Raw genomic sequence first — 19,625 nt, 5'->3', positions numbered from 1 at the left:
AAAAAGATTCATTTCAGCTTCTTTCTGCCTATCTCAATTCAAGTGGTGGCCCTGCTGTGGACGTGGTCCTGGGCAGCCTGCTCTGGGTGTCCCTGCTTTGGTAGGGGTGGCACCAGGGGCCACCAGGGGTCCCTGCCAGCCTCAGCCACCCTCTGATGCTGTGAGGCTGTAAAAGCTCAGCTCTTATCGTAGTTCTTTCTCTCTTTATCGGGACCCTTTATGCCGACTGAAAGCATTTCAAATTCCAGTCACCACATCCTAGATAACAGGTCGTTTCTGTGTAACCAGCCCAGAAATGTGCAGGACTTGTTTAAATAAACAGGACCTTTGAGCTTTCCTCTTACTTTTTCATTGTTCGCCTTGGTTTTTAGGCTGGTTTGCTGCAGAAATGGGACAGGCAGCTGTGCTCAAACCTGCACTGTCTGTGTTTCATCCACTGCTTTCTGAATCCATTCTGTCAAAGAGCTGAAAGTCACAGAGGAACTGATGGGCCTCTGGAGACAGGTGATATGGAGATGGAGACATCCTCACAAAGTCAGGGCCGAGGAAGGTTGTGTTCCAAGTGCCTCCTCTGCCAGAGGGCCCAGAGGCAGGTGAGGGCCCTATGGTGCCCCTTCCCTTCATGGAGGATGGTCCATCAGTGCTCGCGGCCCGGCAACACACCACACGTCCACATTTCCTCAGCTCTTAGGGGACCTGCTTTGGCAGGGGGGTTGGACCCGATGATCCCGTGGGGTCCCTTCCAACCCCTACAGTTCTGTGATCCTGTGACCCTTCTGCTCTGGTGAGGTGTTGAGGGACCGCAGTTGGTGTGGCCCTGCTGTGACTTCTCAGGAGGGTTCGCTCGAGGTGTGACCAGCTGGGCCGGCCATCTTTCCACCATCACGGGCGGCGGTGGCAGCGTGCACGTGAGAGCAGGAGGCATGCGAAGGCAGAGCTGGCAGTTTGGCCAACGTCCCAGGATTTTGTTTCATCTCCCTCTAAATGTCTTATTTCATTTCCCTCTCTCTAAATGTCAGAGCGAGTGATGAGGCGGGCGAGAAGCTTTGCCTTTCTGCCTGTGTGTCACAGGAAAGGCCTCCTCATGCCAAATCATGAGGCGGCGCTGGAGCCTCCCTTTTGAGCTGTTGCTACTTCCACTGACCCAAAACCTGTACTTTGTTAATCTTTTAGGTTACCTCTGAGTATATGTTATTTGTTTTCTTTTTAGAATCCACTCAGAAAAGGATCTGAGTCCTCCCTGCCCAGGAATACCCAGCTTGCAGGAAATCCCCCATGTAAGCTCAGCCCATGTAGGCTGACTTGCCCTGAAGAGGAATCCCATCTAGAAGCCACCAGCACCACCATTCCCTGTGCACATAGTTTCTGCTCGGCCAGCACACTTCTGTCATCCCTTTCAATACACAGCTATGGAGGGAGCGTGGACTTTTGCAGGCTGGTGGCGGGGTGACCGATGGCAGCACCCGACAGGAGCTGCAGGCTCAGCATCGCATGGCCCCGCTCCCCAACCCCTCCAGCAAGGCTGAGGCTCTACGAGGTGAAACCCAGCTCCCAGGGCAGCTCAGCTCATCCCCCCACCTTGTATTTGCTTTTTGCCTACCTCTGCCATAAATACTGCACCCTGCTATGCAGTGCTATTTGTGCAAATATCGGCACAAGGAGAGGCGAGTCTGTAACCTCTCTCTTCGTTAGTACTGCTCTGATGCTGTGAGTGCTATTAAAAATGTTAAACAAACAACCTACAGAGTATCAAAGAAGTTTTTGTTTGCAATCTGACTTTCAGAAACGCCAGTCAAAATTCAGGTCAGAAGTGCCCCAGAGCACAGGAGGCTGGCGTCTCGGGTGTCATCATGGGACTTAGGGAGTCCTGCTTGCCTTGTAGAAAAATTTTGGATTTTAACAGCAGGGATCTGGTATCGATATTTGATTGTGAAAATAGTGCTGTTATGTGACAAATATTTGATTTGTGTCAATATCTCTGCACAGAGCAAGATAGAGTCCCCCTTTCATGAATGTGTGTGGGATGATGTGCGCTAGAATTTCATTTCAGTGGCTGAATTGTAGCATAATTTTCATAAGTGCGTAGAAGCATTTGCAGCCAAATCCTGTGAGGATGGGTGGAACTCAGTGGAATTGTTTCCATCTGGGTAATGCAAAAGATACTCTAGTGTCTTTGTACTTCATTAAAATAGGAGACTTTCTTACAATTAGATCTTAATAACCACGTTGTTAAAATGAGCAATCTGTTCTTCACTGGCATCTAACATCTTCTGCAGCTATCCTACTGTAGCCAAAGTCCACCAGAAGCTACAAAAAGGGCAGCTCAGTGGCACTGCAGTGACTGAATTGCTCCACGTCTACCTGCAGCAGGGTCAGATAATCTCACCGAGGCAGGGACAGAAATCCCATTTACCTACAAACCTCATGTGCCCGTATGTGCACCTCCTTTGTGGAGCTCCGCAGGACCCAGCACTGGAGCTGTGAGCTTCAGCTCTTGCTTCAAGGCTCTCTCAGTGTTTCTGTTGTGCTTGTTCTTGGCTGGGAGCTCCCCGCTCCCCATGGCAGAGCTCCTGTTTCACCCTCCCTGTGGCACCCAGAGGTCCCTGGGACCAGTGGGGTTTGTTCCTGCTGGGCTTTGGGCCAGGAGCACTGGGTTTGTCAGCAGAAATCCTGTTAAATTTAGGAGATTTCGAGTGACTTGGGAGCATAAAGAGCTGCCAATGGCTGAGTCACTTCTGCTGTGAGTGGGACTTCAAAAGTGCTGCCCAAGGCGGTAAACCTGACTATCCCAAGCTGGAAGGGACCCACAAGGATCACCGAGTCTGACTCCAAACTGAATATGCCATTAGAAGTCACTGTATAAGCATTTGCTCCTGGGAACAGAATCACTGCGGGTACAGCTGCCATCGCACCCTCATCATTTAGCTGCAGGCCCAAGGGATTCCTGAACTCAGGACTCGTGTTGATGTTGGCTTGCTCTTCCCATGTTTTGGTTGCTTGTTGTGTACACTAAGATCTCCTAAATATAGAAAAGGACGTGAAGAATAAGCAGCCACAGAGTTTGCAGATGCACCCAGCGTGAGCAGCTCAGCTGGCAGTACAGATGTGTGTGGTGGCCCTGTGTCCGGATACTGACCATCCCAGAAAGGGCTGGTAATGGGACATGTCCAAAATATCGGAGAAGGCATGGAACAGAGCACCAGAAACATGTCTAGTGTGAGTGTTTCTGTAGTGGCAACACAGGCAAAGAAAAGAGGTGGCTGATCCGTTTCACAGCATCGTTACAGATATCCTGCTAGCCTCCCAGCACAGAGCAGCACCTCCCAAGGATTGTTTGGGCTACTGTACAGCTGTCATCTGCCCAGGCAAAAAGCGCTGGTGTTCAGTGTGCTGGGCGGGTGACGGAGCCCTGGCACAGGCTGCCCAGAGAGGCTGTGGGGTCTCCTCCTTGGGGAGCTCCAAAAGCCACCTGGACATGGGCCTGGGCAGCCTGCTCTGGGTGTCCCTGCTTGGGCAGGGGGGCACCAGGGGTTTCCCCTTCCAACCCCAGCCCTGCCGTGACCCTGTCAGTGCCACTGTTATCAGGCAATCAGTGGTGGTTCAATTCAAGTTGGAGAGGGCTGCTGTGCTTGACTCAGCCCTTCCCTTGCACTTTCATTAGCCAAGGGCTGTAATTTCATGTCCACCTGTAGAAAAGCCACAGGTGGCATTAAAAAGGAAGACAAAATGCACAGGATGCAGGGGATTGCTGTGCTGTCATCAGTGAAGCCACAGGCTGTCCTGTCCCTCTCTGTGAAGGGAAAGTGAAGGTGCTAGGAGAGCAGTTTCATTTCACAGCTCAACATATTTTAACTGGAAAATGTGCTCTTCCTTGGCCTTTGATGACACCTTCATTAGTTAGAAAAGTGTCTGCTGTCCAGCCAAGTAGTAATCCCAATGCCCACAAATATCCATATATATATATATATATATATATATATATAAACTTGAAAAAGAAAATGTCAGGTCCCCAGGGAAGTCCTGCAGGTGGCTCTAGCAAAACCAGGACCAGCTCCTGACCTGCTCTCGTTGCAGCCACCCTGTTGCAGTCGTGCTGCCTAACACAGGCTGCTTGCTGTTACAGGGCATCTCCACCTCTTTGGTTTTGCAGCACTACTCCAAGTACACAGGTTGCAAATTGGCTTCCAGGTGTGGGGCCAGATTCCTGGGTCAGGCTAAGCCCTTGTGATTTATGTTCTTCTGGGCTTACACAGGTACACCAGCTCCAACACCCACACTTGCTCTCACTGCAGCTTTGCCACCAGCCAGCTCCTGCAGCTCTGGCAGTGCCCTTGCAGCCCTGGCTGCTCCCCTGGGCATGACAGAGACCTCACTGCCCTCAGAGCTGCCAGCTGGCTCGTCGTGAGCCGTGACTCCAAGCCAGAGGAAGCGACTCTGCTAATGCAGGATGGTATTGCAAGAGCTTGGAGCTGGTGACAGCAATGTTTCCAGCCCTATCTGAATCTGGGTTTTTACAGATTGCAAATTAATTGCACCCAGGAGTACTTCCTTCAGCTGCTGGAAGTGGAGGAGCAGTGCTAACAAAAGGGCTCACTCACTGAAACTGCTTTGCACTTTCCCACTCCATCACCTAATAAAGAGCCAGAGCCAAACGCACCAAAGCACAAACACTTGTTTAATGCCAAGCTTCATCACACAGCAGCACATTGCACCACAGACTGCTTCCTGCACGAGCCCCACTCACCCCCTGTAAGGCTTTGAGCAAATTTAGCAGAACAGTTTGCAAAGTGCAAAAAGGCAGCGGGCTGCCACAGTAGCAGGACTGTGCTCACCACCCAGGATTGAAGCAGGCAGCCAGGAGCACGGCCCCATCCCAGCCATGGGTGGATGCAGCCGCTTGGCTCACCTGCTCCTTGCATGAGGGCAAATGCTGCATCAGGAGCGCACAAAATAGATCTGATGCCAACAATCGTTCATTTTGCTGTAATATTTTGCAGCATGATTATCTCAGGGAAGAGAAAATGACAGCTCCGGACAAAAACGTGAGGCAGGTTTTTGTTTCCATCGTAATTCCCTCATGTCCTTGCTGGAATAGATAAAAATCTTTGCAGCACTTTATGGTCAGTAAAATACTAGCAACTGTTATGAACCCACTTGGTTGGCTCTTTCTTATCGGCTGCTGTGACAAAATCCCCACCTCTCGTTCTCACAGAGAACAAAAATCCCAGTTAAGGCCAGTGCTTAAAAATCACCATTTTAAGCTGTTAAGCTCAGCTGTTAGATTCATTTTTGATGTAGGGAGAATGAACCCAACCAGCTGGACTCCTGGCAGGTCGGTTTTGTATTCACACTGACTGCTTTTCCAAGAGCTCCACACAGGGAGCAGCTGGCACTGCCACTGGGCACCTGTATCTCCTTTGGTTTCCTTCTTTTATTTCCTTTGGTTCAACATGGGAACAAAGCCTTCGAGATAGCTGTGCACTCCGTGTTATGTCTCCCAGGTTGATGAAATCCCCATGATTTAAACCTGCTTTAAATTCTGCTTTCAGGTGGTGATAGGTGAGGGGACCAGCAAGGGTAGGCAGGAGAATGGGAAACACACGTGGGGAAAAGAAAGCAAAGCAGTGCCAGCAAATGGAAGCAGTGACAGGGAAATGAATAAAGCAGAATGATGGGGAAGAGCTGTAAAGGAGGAGAGGAAGAGCCCTAAAGAAGGAGGTGGGGGTTGCAAGGACAAACCCAGGTGCATCAGGAACGAGGGGTCAGTGCTGTGTGTGCCTGCTTCACAAAATCGAGTCTCTATCAAGATCAAGGAGCTACAGTGACAGGTATGCACCAGGGGCAGGAGAGCTGCAGCCATCAGAGGAGTTTTCCTTCCTTCACCTCCCCCTGAGCAGCCCGAGGTTATTTGGCAAAACCTTCACACCCAAGTGGGAGCTTTGCTGAGTGTCTCCGCAGTGAAAATCTTTGTGCAGTTATTTTCTCCTGTCTCCAGCTGCCTTCTTTTTTGTTTGAACTGCCCATTAACCACGACACAAGGACAGATTTTTTGCAGAATGGGTTGTTGGCGTAGGCTGGGGATGTTTTGGTGTTTCTGGCCTGATTCCTGGGCCTGGGGATAAGGCACTTTTCTATTCCATGAGGAAATAAAATTGGAGTCTCACTAAGGGGAGCTTTTAAGTAATTTAACAAGCAAAATTTAAATAGAGATAATCCTTTTTTGTCCCCCCCAGAATGAGGTAACTGGGGAAAGAACAGAGATTGCCTGGCATTTACACCTCCTTCAGCTGTTGCAGATAAGTTATAACAAGGCCAGATGGAAAGGTAACTTCTGCTCCCTAGGATCATGTGGGGATTGCAGGCACATCCTCAGAGCTGCAGCAGCTGAAGACCTTGCACCACAGGCAAAGTGAGTAAGCAAACAGAAAGCAGAGTGCTAAATCTTACATATATATATATATATATATATATGTATAAAGCCTTAAAATCTCATATATATATATAATTTTATATGTGTATATATATATATTTTTTTCCCAACTAACAGATATTTCTTTCTTTTTGCTTCTAGCTTTCAATTACAACAGTGATACACCTGCAGAAGGTGCAGTGTTGCATCCTGAGGGGTATTTTGACTTCCAAGCTCCTTTACAGCTGGTCTCTGCACAGCTGGGAGACTGGCAGTGCGGGTTGGACGTAGCAGACTGCAACAGAAAGGAAATGAAAAGGCTTCTGCTCTAGGAAAAGAAATCCTCTAGCTGTAACTGCAACAAGACCTGCTCGATGGCATTGTGAGCATTAGGAAGCATCATCTGGTGGACAGATATTTTTGGGAATCTCTCATACAGCACTTGCCAATGCCTTGAGTAAACTCAAATGCTATCTATTTGTTGTTGAAAGCCACAGGATATGTAACTTATGGCATTCTTGAGCTCTTCCCTGCAGGTCTCAGAGCCTGTTCGAAATAACAAGGGTGAGCTGAACCCACAGGCTTGCTTCTTTTTATCCCATCAAGACAATAGGTGTTTTATCATCTGAAAGGCTTAAAGTTTTGTCTGCCTGAGTCTGTCTGTCCTGCTAGTTAAAAATGTGTGAAAATAATTTTGGGGAGTTTTCATCCACATGAATAGGTTAGTCCTCTTCAAGTATAATAGTAATAATAATAATAATAATCTGAAATTTAAAATGTAGCTAAAGATTGATCTTAAATTAATATTGAGGGTTTCAAATTATTTAGGGTTTAACACAGAGGGTAGCTGCATGAATCCTCGTGGAGGAAATGCTCTTATGTGATTCCACAGTATTTTTTCAAGCAAGGATTATTATTATTTATTTCAATTTGTCATCTCAAAACTTCAAAAAAAAGGGGAGGAATTTTGACAAAACATACTGCAAGTTTTATTTGGTAGACCATTATATGTCTATTTTGACATCTCAGTCAGAAAGCTCTTCTCCCCCTTGAATAGATGTGGGGTCCCCTTGGCTTTTACTGTTGAACATCCTTAGGAATAAAGTTTGGTGAAGCTGAATCTGCGGTATCGATGACAAAGGACCCAGTGCTGTTGGGTCTACCAACATGGAATGGCATCACGTTGGCCAACAACTTTCTTTTCCCCTTGGAACAGAGTGAACCAAATTGCCCAACAGATACGTGGTTTTCCTCAGGTTAAACTCTGCTACCTTATGTAGCAAGAGTCAGCAAAAGTACACAAGAAAGGGCATTTGCAATGTATGAGCTGAAATGGTTCAGTAAATGCTGCTATTCTGCTAATTCATTGTCCTCCTGCAAATACATATTTGCACTGGGCAGGTGCAGAGTTCATGCAAGTTTAAGTAAACGTGAAGTTAGGGAAAAGGTAGCTGTGGACTCAGCCTTTACTTTGGATTTTAAAATCCAATTGTCAGTGGAGACCTGGTGAAAATGATGGCCGGGAGCCTCTGTGTGTGTGCAGACAGGGCTGTTAGGTCACTTGGTGAATGCAGCCGTACACATTTCTGCCTTCACTGGCCATTATGGGGTGGTTGCCTGGTGCTCATCAGCCTCACCTGGGATGTGTGCCCTGTCTCAGATGGCTCCTATGGACCAGGGTCTTCAGATGCTACTGATGCTGGTGGAGAAATTGCATTTATTCAGTGAATATTCCGGTATGTTCCTACTAAAGAGCAAAAAATTGCAAGGTTTTTTTTTTTTTTTGGTTATTATTTTATTCCACTGTAGAATATATGCTTATGAACACATGGATATTCTGTATTTATATTTACCATTATGTTCCAATGAACTGTCTGATACGTATCTTGGGCAAATCAATGTGATTTCTTGAATTATAGTAGTTTCATTTTTTTCCAGGCTTTAACTCAGTGCTGCCAGTTAATTGATTACAGCATGGAGGTTGATATGTTGAGCCTACAATAATGACAATTTTTGCATGCTGAGTAGCAGGTGAGTTGTCCATCCACAGACTGAAACTGGGAGCTGGGCAGCAGCAACAGAAATCGTCGCAAAGACTGAGGCTCGGAGAGAGAACTTCCTGCAAGCTGCATTATTTGTGAGTGCTTTTCCACCCGTGCTTTAGAAAAATCTCATTTATAACCTCTTGAACAAGCCAAACTCCCCTTTATCAGACTGACCAACAATATTAAACTGTGATAAGGAAGGATTAAAAAATCAGATGATGGGAAAAGCTAAATCTTCCTCAACATCACCTTCCATTGAAGTGGTGTCACCCACCAGTTAAAAGCCACAGTGTGCCCCCACCAGCCACCCCCCCCATCAGCATATTATTAGGAAACATTCCCACTAATCCCACCATTCACTGCTCTTGTGGAGGGCAGCAGGCCTGCTCCACATCCAGCCCCCATTATTTCACCCTACTGCAAGCACTGCTTTATCAGATGTCATCGAAAGGGCTCATTTGCCATGTGGGGAGCCAGTGGGTTTTACCAGAGCTCACACCAAAACTAAATATGGATGAAATTGCACCCCGCCAGCACAGAGTGGGCATCGTATGGCTGTGCAGTACGCAGCCTCAGCCCGCTCCGTGGCTCCGGGAACAGTGCTCGCTCGCTTCAGCGCTTTTCGTTTGTGTACTGCCGAAACAAAGCAGCAGTGTCTGAAGTGGAATGTGCTGCAGGTAGTGAGCTCAACCTCCACCGCCACAGTCAGCGAGAGGATTAATTAAAGGCATGAAGGTTGTTGCTTGGAGGGACTTCACAGGAATGCAAACCGAAGGCCCTCAAAGAGCCCACAACAAAGGGGAAAGCCATGCGATCTTAAACTCATGCGAGGATGAGTGGTATTGGATTAAGGGCTTGGCCTACCTTGCAGAAAGGGCAGGAAACATCGCTGCACTAGAAAGCAATGCAAGCAGGAAAATTTTTATTTATTTATTTATTTTCTTTTGGTAGGGTGGATTAAAATAGTGTAGCCTTGCTGATGACATTTGTGTTATATCTGATACAATCAAATGTGTGTGATAGTCTTAAGAACACACACACAGTTTGTTTTGTAGCTTGCTTGCAAATAACATAAACACCTGCTTCAATCCCCGTTTCTCTCTTGATTTTCTTCTTTATTTCATTTTTATATTTGGCAGGGCGATGCCACTGTGATCCTGGGCTTGCTGGGAGTCACGGAGCTGCCTTTATCAGTGCAGAGGGGTACAGCAGCACTAACACAACACACCTCCTGCTGCTTTGTGCAGACCTGCAAAGCGTCACGGGGCTTTTCAGTTATCTCATCCCCTCCATTAAGTCAGTCTCCCCGGCTGAAATACTGATCTGCTTTTTGATGTGCTTTCCACTGTGTACAAGCTCTGATTTCACTGCTTGTCTAAGTGTCTACAGGTACTTGGCTGCTTGGGATCTGGCAGACCCTCTTGCTGTGACCTAACTTTCCAGTTACCTGTTGTTGATGTTGGTTTTAATATTATCTTTTCAACACTTGCCAGCTATGTCTGTGATCTTCATTCTGCTACCTGGAAAACTTTTATCATCCTAAAAACTTTTATCATCCCAAAATAGCCAAGTGAATAAATAACAGAAGTAGCTCAAGCAATCCCAGGACTGTGTGGATCCTTTATTTGGAGCATGCTAGTGTAAGCCCTTTCCACTGAAGTGTTGCTTACAGCTTTTATCAATTTATCGTGGCCTGTAAAGACCATTTCCTCATCTCTTGCACGTTACATGGCCAGACCAATTTGTTGACCAGCCTTGTATAGGAAAAGGATGAGTCAAAATCTGTTTTTTTTTTTTTTTTTTTTTTTTTTTTTTTTTTTTTTTTTCCCAGACATGTTACAGTCAGTATTTGTAGGACATCTTTGTGTTTATATACAGCCGAAGCACCTGTCTTGCTCAGCTTAGCTGTGGGTCTCAGCATGGCTTAGCCTTTTGTAGACATTCACCCTCAGCTTTCCACATCAAACCCATAAATTTTGCTGAAGCTAACGTGAATCTTAAAAAACATGGTACAGAATTCATGCTATCCATCACTAACTGCTCTGCATGTTAATTACACTTGTTAAAGTACGAGCCTTACACCCAGTTTGGAATTGCTTAATTTCGCCTGCCAGAGACTGGCTCATGCCTCCAAGAGATCTCCAAGGATATTCTCTCCATGAAGATATTTATAAATGGCTAAGAAATAAAAAGCCTCTTTTGAAAACTTAGTTAGGCTTTGTAAGGAACTCTAAGACTAAAAAAAAATTGAGAAAGTAACAAAGTAATAGAAATACACAGATAAGAACTAATCTGAAATTTGTTGGAGTAAGCAACAGGTCCCTTCTGAGGAGATGGGCAGTGCAGCTCTCAGTTTATCTCACACTTTCCCATAAAACCAATAGTGCTACACATTCTCCACCACAAATATCCTGACTTTATATTACCTATCATTATTACTTAGATTCAGCTTCCAGTCACTGCCTCTTATGTCTTTGCCATTAGAAATCACACCGTTGTATTAATTATCAATTCACATTCATTCCTCTGAGTTCACGACTCTTGTTTGTCAAACCATGCAATCCCTTTCTTAATTGTTTAAATGTAAACATTCTGGAAAATGCTCTAAAATGGCCTAGATAATCCTTGGTAATTAGTCCATCAATATTCCCTATTTCTTCAAGCAAGGTCTGAAACCACCCTTTGCTGCTGCAATGCAACACAAGCAGATGCTCTGCTGGTAGTAGTCAGGTGCCACGGTTGGGGCATCCCTCTCTGTTTCAAAAGTACGGCTACTTGTTATTTACATCACCTGTCAGAAGCAGTCTACTGTGTGGAGTACATGGTGTTCTTTTTGAAAAGAAAACCAATGTCTTTGAAGACATTAACAGGCAGTTAAAGGTGGTGCTCACCATTTTTTTTGTTCTTTCTTGAGAAGAAAACTTTTGAAAATATTTTGAAATAGTCACTCTAAAGCTTGATGTTAACTCATTGCTTCTTCAAGAGGTACCAAATTGTTCTGTAATTTCAATAAAATTAAATCGATATGGAATTCTGCTCAAAATAATAAAATTGACCACTAACTTTGTATAGAATGCTATTATTAATATGAAATTGACAAGCAACGACTGATTCATGTAACAGTTTATTCACAAGTTAAAAAAAAAAAAAGTATTACAAAATGATTTATACAAGGTTTTAATTTACATTCTTAAAAGGAGTAATTAAAACAGCACTGTAAGCCCCTAGATGTGATATGTGGGCAGTCTAAATGCGGTGGTAGTGTATGTTTTCTATTGGCATGTACAACACTGCTTGCCACAGGCAATATAAAAAAGACCAATTTGGTTAAATTAAGGAAAAAAGTATATACACAATATACATATATATTTTAAAAACACTGTCTTCATTTTTCCTCCCAATTTGCTCTCAAGCTATCTGTCACTCATTTGAAGAAATGAGTAGTTTCATCTCATCTAGAGTTGCCGGACAAAAACAATTGTACAAAGTGTAAATTCCAATGGGAAACATACTTACTGTGGCAGATGCTGGCAACATTTTTGAACAAAGCTTTTTGAAGAACTGTTATTAATGAAAAGTTAAATCTCCACATGTTCTAAAAATATCTTGCCATACAATGAAATGCACATTGGATTTTTTTTTTCTATTTACAAAATATATACAAAGAAGCACACATCTCTTCATGCAAATGTAGTGAAAAATAATATTTCAACTCTTCTTAAATGTACAAAAGCATCCAAAGAAATTATTCAAAACTATTCTTATTTGAATATATACGTTTCAGTTTTTAGTTGTATAACTATTCTCCTTGTATAACTGCATATTATTCTACTATGTCGGTGATCAAATGGTAGTACCTACTACTTTAAAAAAAACACTTATGTAGTTGGATCACTTTGGTTTGAATTTGAGAACTGTTATTCAACATTTCTACATGCATGAATAAGCTCACTGATTTTGGCTGCCTACACTGGGCCAAGCTATTTCTTGCACAGGTTCAATCTTCTACTGGGTGCTTCAAAGCAAAAGCCTTTTTCCATTATGGAACACAACTATGGTCTCATCATTTCCAGTGCCATATGAACAATGTGCAGAAAGATGAGTAATATTTATTGCAAAATTACATTTGTTTTGCTGATTGCTTTGCTTTTGTCAAGGCACATTGGGTATTTTTAAAGAATAATTGCTAGAGGTCACAACTGACAGGTTTGAGCCTGTTGAATGTAATGAATCATTGGAGGTTACTGGGATTGCTCACAGAAGTGAACACTATTTTAGGGAAAAATGGCTGCAGAACAAACGGTATTATAGGAAGTGGTACAACAAACTGCAGTTAAAAACATCTTAAGGAACAAGGAGGGCAGAAGGTTGGAGAGCTGGGCGATCACCAACCGCATGAAGTTCAGTAAGAGCAAGTGCCGGGTCCTGCACCTGGGACGGGGAAACCCTGGCTGCACGTACAGACTGGGCGATGAGACGCTGGAGAGCAGCCTAGAAGAGAGGGATCTGGGGGTCGTGGTAGACAGCAAGTTGAATATGAGCCAGCAGTGTGCCCTGGCAGCCAGGAGGGCCAATCGTGTCCTGGGGTGCATCAAGCACGGCATCGCTAGTAGGTCAAGGGAGGTGATTGTCCCGCTCTACTCTGCGCTGGTGCGGCCTCACCTCGAGTACTGTGTGCAGTTCTGGGCACCACAGTATAAAAAGGACATGAAACTGTTGGAAAGTGTCCAGAGGAGGGCTACGAAGATGGTGAAAGGCCTTGAGGGGAAGACGTACGAGGAACGGCTGAGGTCACTGGGCCTGTTCAGCCTGGAGAAGAGGAGGCTGAGGGGAGACCTCATCACAGTCTACAACTTCCTCGTAAGGGGGTGTCGAGAGGCAGGAGACCTTTTCTCCATTAACACCAGTGACAGGACCCGCGGGAACGGGGTTAAGCTGAGGCAGGGGAAATTTAGGCTGGACGTCAGGAGGGGGTTCTTCACAGAGAGGGTGGTTGCACACTGGAACAGGCTCCCCAGGGAAGTGGTCACTGCACCGAGCCTGTCTGAATTTAAGAAGAGATTGGACTGTGCACTTAGGCACATGGTCTGAACTTTTGGGTAGACCTGTGCGGTGTCAAGAGTTGGACTTGATGATCCTTAAGGGTCCCTTCCAACTCAGGATATTCTATGATTCTATGAAGGTTGGTGATGATTGACTAGGCATGCACATAACTTTTAGGATTTGGTTCAGAAGTATCTTTAAAAAATGTTACAAATTCATTTTCATATTTTGTATGGACCAATAGAATTTACACAAAATTCTACAATGAGAAGGAGACAGTGACATGAATAAAATGAAAAGAAGGCCTACTAAATGAGTCAATTATGTCACAATGAAGCTTGGCCGCAGAAAATAATTCATTACTAAAAAAATAATCAGTCATAGGTATCACTTACGAATACTTTGATGACACACCTGCTGTAGTTTGACATTTTGATGTGAGTTGATTACACATATTTCAACATCCAAAAGATACATGTTATAACAACAAGTGCTGTCTTCCAACACTGGGACTACCAATTAAACACAACATCCCTATCTATACGGCTGACTTTCATTAACCTAATCTAATTTAAAGCTAATCTCCTGCTACATTTAACAAAACAATGCTCCCTCCCACAAACAAAATAATTGGATGGAAGGGACTTCAATCATACATATTGTAACATGCAAAGTCTTTAACTCCCCAAACTAGCTTATTGACTATGATGTAATATATAATAAAAGCTTCAGTTTATCAATAGATGATCCTTGGATAAATAGAAATGTTTAAGTCCTTCAACAGCAGGAAACTGAGTTAAAAACTAGAACCAGACAAAAAAAAATCCAAATGCATGCATAAATCTGCAAGCAGAATAACTGGCAAAGTCTTGTCCCAGGCCTTCTGACATCTGTAGCCATATTTAAGACACCCATCTAAACACACTAACTTATTTATATTTTTTGCAGTATTTACATACACTTTTAAGCTCACTCCATCAGACTTTTTGAGAATCTTATGGAATAAAAGGTTCTTTTTCAAAAAAAAAAAAAAAAAAAGATGGCAAAGGTCATGAATCCACTTTTCAGGGTTCTCCTAGGATGCTCCTTCAAGTCTCACGTTACAGCTGTTCCGGTTCAGATGCAACTGCTTGCTTGCAATGTGTGAAATTATGCCATTTTTTTTCCAGCTGATTTTGAAACTGTGTGTCATTGAAGACCAGACCGTATATGATGACAATCAGCAGAGGAGAATTAGGGAAGCATTCTGTTTTAGTGCTGAGAGAAGTAGCTTGGTTTCCTAAAAGAAATTGATAGAACAGTGGTTATGTAAACTCATAAAACAACTGTATGTACTTCTGTACCTGACTAAATACTAAAAAAAAATACTGCTATACTTACTGCTGACTGTGAAAATTCACCTAAACCTGAGGACTGAACCTGTATCTTCAGATTTCATCTCATTATTATTTATTTGGCAATATAATAACAAAGTATGGCCCGATGCAAGACTGTAATCCATACACATGTACTAAAACGACTTTCCTTCTCTCAAAGTATCTCAAAAAGATGAGGAAGATGAAGGGTAAATGGAATATAATGAAGGAAACTGAGATGATTTTATTGGAGTTGTACAGTTAAGTCAGAGGCACGCCTAAGAATATGTGTCAAGCAAGCCTAGTCCTGGTCCAGTGCACTAAATGCTGCTGAAATTTCTCAATCAAACAAACATATATAATGATGCAATGAAGAAATCAGAAATATGGAAGATATATGGATAAACTGTATAAAGTGACTCAGTAAAGTCTATTAAAGAAAAAAAAAAAAAAAAAAAAACCTAACCTACCCAAATCATGTTACCTGTTTGGAATTATACAGAAATCTCAGTATTAATACAAGATAAGAAAAAAAAATAAATCAAAGAATATATGATTTTGACATACCAATAAAGATTTATACATACATATATGAATCAGTAAGAAAATTTACAATTTACACATAAGAAGTAAGATGAAAATGGGACTAGGACAGGATGGGTCAATGGGCAGAGGCCAATGGGATGAGGTTCAACATGGCTAAGTGCCGGGTCCTGCACTTTGGCCACAACAGCTCCATGCAGCACTACAGGCCTGGTGCAGAGTGGCTGGAAAGCTGTGCAGAGGAAAAGGATCCGGGGGTGCTATATCAATGCTTGCCTGACCATGAGCCAGCAGTGTGCCCAGGTGGCCAAGAAGGCCAACGGCATCCTGGCTTGTATCAGGAATAGTGCAGCCAGCAGGGCCAGGGAGGTGATCGTCCCCCTGTACTCTGCTCTAGTGAGGATGCACCTTGAGTCCTGTGTTTCGTTTGGGGTTCCTCAGCACAAGAAGGGCATCAAGGCTCTGGAGCATGTCCAGAGAAGAGCTACAGAGCTGTTGAAGGGCCTGGGGCACAAGGCCTGTGAGGAGCGGCTGAGGGAACTGGGGGTGTTTGGTCTGGGGAAGAGGAGGCTCAGGGGAGACCTCATTGCTCTCTGCAACTGCCTGAAAGGAAGCTGTGGGGAGCTGGGGGTCGGCCTCTGCTCACAGGTAACCAGTGACAGGACCAGAGGGAATGGCCTCAAGTTGCACCAGGGGAGGCTCAGGTTGGCAATGAGGAGACATTTCTGCTCAGAAAGAGCAGTCAGGCACTGGGACGGGTTGCCCAGGGAGGTGGTGGAGTCACCGTCCCTGGGGGTGTTCAAGGAGAGGTTGGACGTGGTGCTTGGGGACATGGTTTAGTGGGTGACAGTGGTGGTAGGGGGATGGCTTGACCAGGTGATTTTAGTGGTCTTTTCCAACCTTAAAGATTCTATGAAATGTAAGTTAATTTTTGTAACGGTTTAATGAAATTCTATGATTCCTTCATCTAGAAGAACTTGAAATAACGTTAATCACATAGGGCTTAAGTTAATGCTCAGTTTAGCGGGAAAAAACACATAAATGATCTTTTTATTTTTTTTTTTATCTTGTTAATATGGAACTCTAGTCCATTAAAACTCAATGGAGCATTCAACCTCCATTGATAGCCTCTGAAAAACTGTGAAATACTAGCATTAAGATCTGCATTTATAGCCATGTCATTGTCCTTTCTTATAAATACTTAGAGAATATGACTACCACCTGATACAATATTTGGCATATTTCAAAATGAAACTATGACAATTGCTTAATGACACATGGGATGTTTGTGGTAGACAATAACTATTTGTATTCCAACATTACAGAGAAAACTATTTCCAAACTGTAAATTGTAAATAACAGATTGAAAAACCTATGTGCAACCTAGATCAGGTTGATATTTTTAGCGATAGCAATAGATTTTCAGGGTCACATATAAGTTCCATTGAAGTCAATGGCAAAAAAAAAAATATCTTAGCACTGTTTATCTCTTTTTTCTCCTCTTGAAAATGTTATCTAAAGATTAAGGTTTGATCTGCAAAGAATTAACTTTTGCACTTACATATTTCCAGCATATGTATATTTTTGTTAAATACTAATTACTTTCTACTTCTTATTTAAATTACTTTCTACATCTTATTTAAGAACAACATGAAAGTGGCATGCAAACCAAATGGAAGAGGATCAAAGGGAGGCAGTTTTATTTCTGCAGATGACCTGAAATTTCCATAATTACAGATAGCATAATATTCTTAATTGAATGTGGTGGATTATTAATATTAGTGGCAAATGCTTCTGTTCCTGTCTCTGTGTTCGTGTTCAGAAGACTACCTCAGCTTTCCAGCCACAGCCTACATAATCCATGAATAACACCACCAGTATATGTGCCATACCTGGCGATTCTTTCACAGATTAGCTATTTGTTGCTCAAAGTTACTTTCAATAGTAGAAAGTAACTTTTAGTAATAATAATAATAATAATAATAATAATAATAATAAACAACAAAAGCAAAGCACAGCTAATATAAATGATACAATGATCACAACAGTAGCAGACAATTTCTGTGATGCTTACACTGTTACACAGTAGAGACAAGTGTTTATTTCCTCTTCTTGTTTTGACCTGAGACTTTTGTTTTCTCTGAGTTAGAAAACTGAGCATTTATAGATTAAATTATATTTATATTTTATGGAAAAACTCATGGAATGTTTTATCTGATGACATGGAAACACAAACAACATTTTAAAACATTTGTGATTCTTGTCTGTTTCTCTTACTTCCATAAGAACTTCACAGAGAAGTCTTTGTGCTTCTTTATTTTTAGATGAACACTTGCCTGTATTTCATGCTTTGTGTAAGACAAGTCCTAAGTTCTTCCCTCATAAAGAAGGACTAGCCTCACATAATAGTTTGGTAATAAGACTGAGTTTTTTTCCCCTGAAATGTAAAGAAAAGTTGATAAAAACTGACTGATGTACAGGCTTACCCCTTTATTCTGGTTCACATTACTTCAACATTACACCTGGAGTAATTATACCTTTCAAGTTCAGTCAATCATTTTAAAATGTGAAACTGCTGGCTCTCTTGAAGAGTTTTAGCTTATTTCAGTGACAGCTAGGTGTAACCTATGGAGAAACACAACCCTATAACTTCTTACAATTCTATTTTTATCTATCTGTCTGCAGGACTCATTCTCACTCCTTCTTTGTAGTTATGTTCCTTACCTCTTTATCACTCTGTAGAGTCATCTGCTGTTCCATTACACTTTGTCTTTGGCTGGGTTTCAGCAGCCGCTGCGTTCTGAAGTGATGAAACTTCTATATATGTTCTGTGTTCGGAGATTTCAAAGGACTTTGCAACGTTTCCATCAAGAGACTTAGCTGAAATAAGTACATCACTTAGTTCCTGGTTATTATCTGACTCAACAGTAGTTGCATTTTCAGTCTCCGGACTGCAGGATTTTGCAGCAACTCCAGTCAGTTCTGAATATGATTCACAAAAAGAAATGCTGTCACAACAAGCTGAGTTTTGCATAAGAGGCCAAGCATCTGAAATGTCTCCACAGGCAGAGTGTGAAAGAGAACCAAGGAAGGTAGGAATCATTTCTCCAACAGAATCAGAAGCCCTGCAGATGAAAAAGACACATGATTTCAAGAACATTCCAGAAAATATTAGTAATTATTGTCAATAGCAGTTACAGGTATTTCAAAAAGATTAAAGAGGGTCATACTAAATTAGCACTCCAGAGGCACCCTGTCCAAAAAAAATTCTTTTGAAAGGGAAGCCAGTTTATCCTTCCCCTGGAAATGAAGAGAGCTCTGGAGATTGCTACTAGAGGTAAAGAAGGATGCCTAAAATAGAAAATATGAAACACAGTTGGAATGCTTAGTCTAAAGAACAGGAATGTGATGAAAAGTACTGTAGTAGTGTTCACATACAAAAAAAATGTTGCAAAGAGGAAGGGATTTATTTGTTCTCTAATTTTTGTGTGTGGAGAAGGGTTAAGATAAGACATAACGAGCTCAAATTGCAGCAAAAAAGATGTTGAAGAAGAGTATGGAATGTTCAACACTAGTGTTTTTTTTCCTTTTATTAACATCTAATAAATATATTAACAAATATTAACAATATATTGACAAATATCTAATGGAAGTAAAAGAAAAAAGTGGCACCAGATTGAGGGAAGTGAAAAAACCACAGGACTGGTTAAATTTTTTTCCATTTGCGTGATTTCATATTGAACATCCATTCACTTCAGATTTTTCAGTTCGTTCTGTCTAATCTTCAAAATGTGAAAAAAAAAAGTTTTCCTCCAATTCTCTTTCATTTAGAGAGGGCCTAATATTAAAGAAGGGCAAGGATTTTAAATTCTTAGAAGAATTATTTTATGAAAAATGGAAGAAAGTGGAAGTAGAAACTCAATGATCTCAAATACCATGATACTGACATGTCTCAAAGCGCTATACATGCCCATCTCTACTGAAAGGCCAGTAATGCTTCCTAATATAGTACACCAAAATAAATATTCACAAGAAATTACACAGTAACATACTTTATTTTGAAAACCATCTACAAAATTTATAAAAATGTAAAGGCTATATTAAATCTGATATACAATAACAATTTGTGAGTCCAAAACTCATCCCATGTTAACACTGCCTATAGCGTATTTTAAGTAGCTTTACTCATTTCCAAAAGATGATGCTTTAACAGCTTAGATATATACACAA

At 42.4% G+C, this 19,625-nt stretch overlaps 1 protein-coding gene across 3 annotated transcripts in view; it reads right to left on the bottom strand.

The window, feature by feature from the left end:
• Window positions 1-13,372: 13,372 nt before the first annotated feature.
• TNFRSF19 (TNF receptor superfamily member 19) overlaps window positions 13,373-19,625 on the bottom strand; it is a 62,907-nt gene continuing 56,654 nt past the window's right edge. For all 3 annotated transcript variants that reach the window (XM_082784705.1, XM_082784706.1, XM_082784704.1), the window contains 2 exons: window positions 18,120-18,520; window positions 13,373-14,776 (listed from right to left, as the gene is read on the bottom strand). In XM_082784705.1, the coding sequence (XP_082640831.1) occupies window positions 18,127-18,520 (394 nt within the window). In that variant the 3' untranslated portion in view covers window positions 13,373-14,776; window positions 18,120-18,126. The remainder of the gene's footprint in view (window positions 14,777-18,119; window positions 18,521-19,625) is intronic.

This window comes from Aythya marila, assembly GCF_965140915.1.
Source record: "Aythya marila genome assembly, chromosome: 1".
NCBI lineage: Eukaryota > Metazoa > Chordata > Aves > Anseriformes > Anatidae > Aythya > Aythya marila.
Note: the sequence above shows the minus strand (reverse complement) of the source record. Positions and strands in the feature narration are given on the sequence as shown.